The 8,489-nt window shown below is 41.8% G+C and overlaps 1 protein-coding gene across 1 annotated transcript; it reads left to right on the top strand.

Annotated features, from left to right (window-relative positions):
* Nucleotides 1–259: 259 nt before the first annotated feature.
* LOC137405119 (uncharacterized) lies at nt 260–5,917 on the top strand. The gene has a single exon (XM_068091344.1). The coding sequence runs from the start codon at nt 260–262 to the stop codon at nt 5,915–5,917; it is 5,658 nt and encodes a 1,885-aa protein (XP_067947445.1).
* The last annotated feature ends 2,572 nt before the right edge of the window (nt 5,918–8,489 follow it).

Below are 8,489 nucleotides of genomic sequence, written 5' to 3'. Positions count from 1 at the left end.
AAAAGCCAGGGAAAATAGATGTTTAGAATTGTCGCACTCACTCCTTCAAAACATGAGTGAACAACTACACAAAAATGAAGAGTTTTTGAGACATGCTGACAGTCAGCTTTATCAAACTGTTGAAGCTTTTCTCACAGATTTAGATAAAAACACAGCAGTTATTCACTCCCAATTTAATGAACTACAAAAAGTATCAGAAGTTTAACCTGATGTAAATGTAACAGCGCTCTATGGACAGTACAGGGCTGATGTAAGCATTATGTTTGAGTACGGTGCTAGGAGAAGGGAGGAGGAAATGCACGATAGAGAGGAAGAAAGAAGAGTACAGGAATTAGAACAAGCCGTAGAAGAATCAAGAAGGAAGTTAGAAGAGGATATGAAGGTAATGACAGCCATGATGGAAGCCCGTAGAGCACGCATGCAAACCTTGTTGCAACAGCAGACAACTTCCCCAGTAGATATGCGACGCTTTAGCTCACCTAGCATCCACACTTCAACACAATCAGCACATGCAGTGACTGCACAAGTACAACAAGCAAGCACAGTGTCCACACATGCAGCGCCTGCACAAGTACAACAAGCAAGTACAGTGTCCACACTTGCAGCGCCCCCACATGTACGATCAACACTCGCAGCTTCTACACGAGAACTACAAACAAATACAGTACCCACATCTGCAGCATCTCCACCGGTAGAATTAGCACATGCAGCACTCATGCCCACAGTATCAACACATGTACAGCAAACACATACATGGCCCACACACGTTCAACCAACACAGACAGTGCCTGCATATGCGGCACCTTTACATGCACCACAGGCAGGTGCACCTATAACCTCAACACCGAGTGCTCAGGCATTCATACCCAAAACACCATCACTTGTGACAAAACCATATCCTTATGTTCCCAACGGCTCACCTTATCAAAGTTCAATGGCAGAATCACACCCGGCTGAAGTAGCCAAAGCAATAACAGATCACATGCACATATCACTGATTGCCCCACCTGAGCCTGGAGTATTCACAGGTGACCCACTACAATACGCGGACTGGCGTGTAGCCTACAATTATCTAATTGGTGCAAGGGCTGGATCGCCAATAGAGAAGCTCCATAGGCTCAGAAAATATGTCGACGGTGAAGCTAAAGAAACAATAAGTGGATACTTTCGCCTACAGACGGAAGATGCCTACCAAGAAGCCTTGCAAACCTTGGATGAGGAGTTTGGAAGGCCCGATCTTGTAGAAGACGGCTTTCGTGACAAACTAGAAAGCTGGCCTAAAATTGGCAAGTTTGACAAGGATGCTCTGAAAAAGTACTCTATATTTCTAAAGCAGTGTGTAGCAGCACAGTCATCCCTCAACAATCTGAAGGTCTTGAGCGACAAAAGAGAAAACAAAAAGTTTATCAAATGCCTGCCCGAATGGGTTGCTAACCGCTGGCTGACAATCGTAACAGAAGAAGAAGAAAAGCAAGGCTTCCCGCCTTTTTCTAGATACGCATCTTTTGTAGCTTTTCAAGCTAAAGTAAGTAACAACTCCTTGCGAGAATCTGGAGAATCTGCAAACTACAAAGGAAAGAATGACTCAGCAGACGCCTATCACAATAAAACGCGACAAGGTCAGAGAAGCTCAGAAGGTGCCTCAAAAGGCAAAAGGCAATTCGGTGAAGCTCCAGCCAAAACAAGCCAAATCAACGCGCATCAAACTAGCACTCAAGCCGCCACAAATTGTTTGTATTGCAAAAAAGGAAGACACAAAACTACCGAGTGCCGATCACTTACCAAACTACCGTACAAGGATAAGTGTAGCTTTGTTACTGAAAATAAACTATGCTTCCGATGTTTAAACTCGGGTCACCACAAGAAAGAATGTAAAAGTAATGTGACATGTGACACATGCAACAACACTCATCCAACAGCCTTTCATTTCATTCCCCGAGACAAGTCCACAGCTGAAAATGACACAAAAGGTTCAAGCGCAGACAAGAAAGATGATTCGAATGAGAGAACTGATGGCAAACCCAAGGCACTAAATGCCAATGCAATAAAGCAACAGTCACAGAAGCTCCTTAGTATGATTGTGCCCGTCTTTGTTACACATAACAACAAACAAGAGCTAGTATACGCGCTGTTAGATAGCCAGTCAGATGCCAGTTTCATCAGCAAAGATATAGCCGAGAAAATAACTCCCACTTATACCCAAGAAGAAGTGACGATTCGCACACTAAATGGAGAGACGACAAAAAAACTGAAGCGCTATAATTTACTGTTGAAAGGCTTTGGAGCTGCCAACCTTGAACAGCTAAAGATATCAGCTTATGAGCAGGATGATATACCATGCAATAGGGCACAGATTCCAAACAGGAACCATGTACGAAATATGCCACACCTTCGGTCAATAGAAAGGAATCTACCTCCAAAGCTTGACATTCCTGTTGCACTACTTATTGGCACTGATTGCTCACAGGCACTCATGCCGAGAGAAACAATCTCAGGCGCCGATGGCCTACCCTTTGCAATCAAAACATTGTTCGGCTGGACGCTATGTGGTCAAGTCTCCGAGTGCAATCATGTTCAGCATGTGCACACCACAGCTCTCAGCAAAGAAGAACACAATCTGTCCAGGATGTCACAAAATGATATGAAGTTTTTAGAGTTGTTAAATGATGGCCTGACAAAATTGGAAAACGGATCTGTTAGTCTGCCATTGCCCTTTAAGGAAGAACCACAGCTTCCCAATAATAAGATACAAGCTGAAAGACGATTTGAACAGTTGCTAAAACGTTTCAGAAAGGACGAGGCATACAAAGCAGAATACTGCACCTTCATGAAAGAGTTGATCTCCAACAACCATGCTGAGTTAGCACCCAGCAACACCAAAGATAAGGAAACATGGTACATTCCTCATTTCGGAGTGTACCATCCCAAGAAGAAAAAACTGCGCATCGTTTTCGACGCTAGCGCAAAACATATGGGCAAGTCGCTTAATGAGTTATTGCTGACTGGACCCGATCAGATGAACAACTTAGTTGGAATCTTACTAAGGTTTCGCCAGAATACCATAGCACTGTCATGTGACGTGCAGAAAATGTTCCATAACTTCATCGTAGCACCAGAACACCGCGATTTCTTGCGGTTTCTGTGGATAGATGACGCTACAGAACAGATCGTGGAATATAGGATGACACGTCACTTGTTTGGAGCTACCTCTTCACCAGGAGTAGCTACCTTTGCACTCCGAAAAATTGCCTCTGAACACAAAGAAGACAAACCAGAAGCCTGGAAGTTTATTACTGAAAACTTCTATGTTGACGACGGCATCATGAGCACCGAAGCAATCGAAGACGCCATAAAGCTTGTAAAGGACACGATAGAGGTATGTGGCAGTGCCAACCTAAGACTACACAAATTTGTCAGCAACAGTCGAAAACTATTAAACACAATCCCTATTTCTGAGAGAGCAAGCGAGGTACAAGGATTAGACCTCCTGAAAGACAAGCTGCCAACAGAAAGGACACTAGGCCTTGAGTGGTGCTCCAACAGCGACACCATCATGTTTAAAAATAGCATGACCACTAAGCCTTTCACTAAAAGAGGAATACTTTCGGTCATTTCGCAACTATATGACCCACTTGGACTACTGGCTCCCTTCACATTGCTCGGCAAAAACATCATGCAAAAGGCCTGTCAAAGCTCAGTTGAGTGGGATGAAGAAGTTCCCTCTGATATTAAGACCGAGTGGATGACCTGGATGGAATCGCCCTCCGACTTGGAAAAGCTAAAGATTAGCAGGTGTATAAAACCACCTGAATTTGGTGAAATAGCTTGCACAGAACTCCATCACTTCTGCGATGGCAGTCTGTCTGGCTACGGAGCTTGTTCATATGTAAGGTTCACCAACAAACAACAACAGGTACATGTAGCATTGCTCATTGCAAAATCCAGAGTTGTGCCGCTGAAGTCTACAATGACTGTGCCTCGTCTAGAGCTGCAGGCCGCAGTTGAGGCAGCACACTTGAGCAATGTGCTCCGATCAGAGCTACAGATGGACTTTAATGCAGAGTTCTTCTGGTCAGATTCCCAAATCACACTAGGAAGAATAAAGAATAGCAATGCACGCTACCACATGTTCGTAGCCAACCGAGTAAAGGAGATACGCAGTCTGTCTCGCCCCGATCAATGGTTCTTCATCGCAGGATCACTGAACCCTGCTGACATAGTTTCTCGAGGATCCCGTGTGAAAGATTTACAGCAATTTAGGTGGTGGGAAGGTCCTGAGTTTCTGCAAACTTCGAACATTACACCCCTGTCTGGAGATCAAACAGATTATCAACAAGTTGCAGATGAAGACCCTGAACTAAAGCATGTCAAAACAGCTCTGCAATGCCAGTCTAAAGAAATGAAAGTTGCAGAAAACATCTTCAGCAAGTTCAGCTCCTGGAAAAGCCTCGTTCGAGCCATAGCAAACTGTAAAAAAATGATATCGAATAAATGTTGGAAGAAGCCTATACTCACTGTGGATGACCTAAAAGAAACCGAGAAAGTCATCATAAAAATGGCACAACTTGAAGCCTATGAGCAATACATCAAACACATCAACAAAGGAACTACCTGGAAACAGAGCAGCATTGCCAAACTGAATCCATATCTAGACCCCGACCAACTACTGCGTATCGGTGGGAGGGTAAAAAATTCAACTGCCTTAAGTCTTCCAGAAAGACACCCACTCATAATACCCAAGAACACCCACATAGCCAAGCTTTTTGTAAGACATTACCATCAAAAAGTATCTCATCAAGGGAGAACAACAACACTCGGAGCTCTAAGAGGAGCTGGTTATTGGGTCATTCGAGGAAATAAGCTAGTCAAGGACGCCATATACGAATGCGTGGTCTGTAAGAGACTTAGAGGAAAGACCGCAGACCAGCAGATGGGTGACCTGCCCAAAGAAAGAACAGAGCCTGGATACCCATTTACTCACGTTGGAATCGACTGCTTTGGGCCCTACACGGTGAAAGACAGGAGAACAGAAGCGAAACGATGGGGCCTTATTTTCGTTTGCCTGTATTCTAAGGGCATACACATTGAGCTTCTAGAACAAATGTCCACCGACGCCTTCTTGAACGCTTTGAGGTGCTTTATGTGCATACGAGGTCCAGTGAGTACTATATACTGCGACCAAGGCACTAATTTCATAGGCGCCAGAAATGAACTAGAGAAACAGCTGGAATGTATCAGCCAAGAAGCTAGAAATAAGGTCAAAGATGACATGATCAAATTTAAGTTCAACTCTCCCTCTGCTAGTCACACAGGAGGCCTGTGGGAGCGGAGCATCAAAACTGTCAAGGCTGTGCTAAATGGTATGAAACAAACCTTCAAAGGAAGATTAGACACCCCCAGCCTTCGAACCGCCTTCTATGAAGCGATGTATACGGTCAATAGTCGACTACTGGCAACCGACAATTTAACCAACCCATCAGAAACATTTATCACTCCAAATCACCTTTTGACAGCCAAACCTCAAAACTTATCAACCGTGCCAGGAGACTTTGACAACCAAGAAATCTATGGCAGAAAACAATGGCGGAAGGTACAGCAATTCGCAAACATATTTTGGGAACAATGGAAGGTAGACTATCTTTGCACACTAGACACTCGCCAAAAATGGCAAAGCAAGTGCCAGAATCTAGTCAAAGGTGACATTGTTTTGCTGACCGATGACAACGCTCCCAGGAATCAATGGCGGACAGGGGTGATCGAGGAAACTTTCCCAGGGAAAGATAATCTAGTGAGGCGCGTAAAGATTCGTCTCACGAATAGGATGCTAGATAGGAAGGGGAAACAAATGGAGGCAGCTTCTGTACTGGAAAGGCCAGTTCAAAAACTGGTGCTTCTCCTCCCTGCAAAACGTGACTAGTTGTGAGCAGTGGTGCACATGGTAATATAGATAGTCTATTATAGCATATAGTAGTAGTTTAGTAGCTATAATATCTCAACTGTAGCAGTAGTACAATATTCTTACAACTTTTCGATCTGATTAATTTTGCCAAAATTAAGGTGGGAGTGTGAAGGAAATATTTGACCTGAGATGGCTCCACAGACGTCATGCCTTTGTCCTCATTTTTTATTGCTGCCAGTGGGTGGTCAAGCCAACCCCTGACCTTTGTGGCGTGGCGTGTCCGGTCCCAATTGATTCATAAATATGGCCGGATGTAACACACACCAATAAAATTTAGAGAAAACACCATGTCACAACACTGTACAACCAGATCAGCAGTTTTTGCTCTTTCTTAGTTAGTTTACTGTTTGCCTTCATGCAATCAACATATCAATATTTTGCTTCGATCATATTTCATTATTCTATATTCTGCTTATATTCAACAATGTGCCTGACATTGGAGGCAAAAGGTCAGTCAACCGCATATGCATATTTCTATACTTTCTTGAATATTATTGTTATTATTTGGCTTAAATCATACATTCATTCATACGTTTTATTATTGTGCTAATTATATCATGTAATTGCATTTAATTCTATCAAGGTTAACTTGTAGTTTTATCTTAGTATCGTCTATTACAGACTTCACGGCAGATGCTGAGGTTAGATACATATAGTAATAAAGTTACACAACTAATGCATCACCAGTAGAAGCCTTATTCTCTTCTAGTCAGCACAGTTGTTGCCGCTTTTTATAAGTGAAGTTTTAAGAACTTCACAGGTAGAGTAACGGAAGCTTCCAGAGTTTGTAGGAAATCCTGCATTCCTATTTGTTCCTGGAGCAGAAAAGTTTTCTACAGCCAGAGCGACTACTAAGCATTTCCGATTTGATGTGACAGGTGCATTACAGAGCTCAAGATTGAACCTGTGTTTACAATGATAATTGTTCTAATACTACCCTAAAACTGGTAATGTTTGCCATAAATATTTGTTATCATTTTACACACGCAGTGCAGTTTTGATATAGTAATCAACTTACATGTTTCATACTATCTATTGCAAGAACAATGGAGCACTAATGCATGAAATATCTTGAAAATCAGCAAATTACAAATAATTGAGCCATGAAGCTAGTAGACTTTTGTGTATTGAGCTTCAACTTAGGTCTTGTACTGTACATATATTATAGGAATGGCCTTGCCATGTTTAGTATCCTAGGTAATGCTGCCGGTAATACACTTCTGCTGACTACAATTGGTCAACCGGGAATACGGACAGCCTTTTATAACATTTGGACACATTTAATGATGCTTCTATATACATCTGTTCAATCACTGTCTCTGAACCCGATCAGACTCGGCTATTGTCTGCCCATGTCTACCTCAATCGAGGCAAAAATTACTGCAATTGAGCTATGATACAACAAAATAGTCTGATGTGGTATAACCCTCACACCTGATGTATTATTGAGGTAAGTTTGAAGTTATTAAGAGACCCGTTGCTGCAACCTTTGAGCATTGTTACAAGGTGGTGGGAAAATTTTTAATTGAGTACAGCTGCTTCTGTACCTCAGCAAAACCACTTAATTGAAAAATCTACCAACCTGCTGCTATTTCCGATCAAAGTAAAAGTATTTGGCTATATAGTAAGTGTGAAGGTCACAGTAGCTGAATCAGGTAACTATCCTGTAGTTTGATGAGTGAGGGCAACACAGAGCTATGACATCTGTTCAGAATGATAGGCTACCACAAACAATTCTACACCAACTTGAAATAAAAGTGAGCCTACAAAAAATGCTGACGAAACTCAACAGTGAAAACAACCATGCCTTGCAGCAGTATTTGCAAATAGTTCTGATCTCAGTCTACATATCATAGAAGATGATATTAGCTAATTTTGGTAAAGATGGACTTACATAAAATTGTAATTAATTTTATCAAAAAGTTTGGGTACTTTTCTATCGTTTGCAGTAATTTTTTGATGTTTCAAGTGATCTGACCGCCAGAATGTTTCAAGATAAAAATTGACAAAACTTGACTGCAGTTAAACATTCAGATCAAGCAAAAGTGCGATCATGATGTCTATAGTTGCAAAGAGACCTACAGAATAGAGATGCGTGACGCTGAGACTTGAACACAATAGCTGATATCAACTATAGCAATGATAGCAACTAGTGAGGTCATTTTGAACGCATTTTTCTTTCGAGTGTTTCAATCGCTCTATTGAGTTGTTTAACCACGATCAAGTGTTGTCTGTTAGATTCTTGAAACATCCTGGCAGTCGTATCACTACAAAAATCACAAACAATGGCAAATAATAGAAAAATAATGACACTTTCTGTTAAACTCTACTAAAATTTAGTTAGTTTATCTTTAATAATTTCTGTTTGTTGAAAAAATATTTTGAGAGGTTAAAGAATAACTAACAGGCTGACTCCATGTATAGTACTCACACTGAGCAACGGAAACAACTGAAGCTTGCTTCCCACAATTGCATCAGAGAAACCAAAACGATTTTTGTGTAAATGCTCATTCAGATGTAATGCTAAATT

This window comes from Watersipora subatra, chromosome 9 (genome assembly GCF_963576615.1).
Source record: "Watersipora subatra chromosome 9, tzWatSuba1.1, whole genome shotgun sequence".
Lineage (NCBI taxonomy): Eukaryota > Metazoa > Bryozoa > Gymnolaemata > Cheilostomatida > Watersiporidae > Watersipora > Watersipora subatra.
Note: the sequence above shows the minus strand (reverse complement) of the source record. Positions and strands in the feature narration are given on the sequence as shown.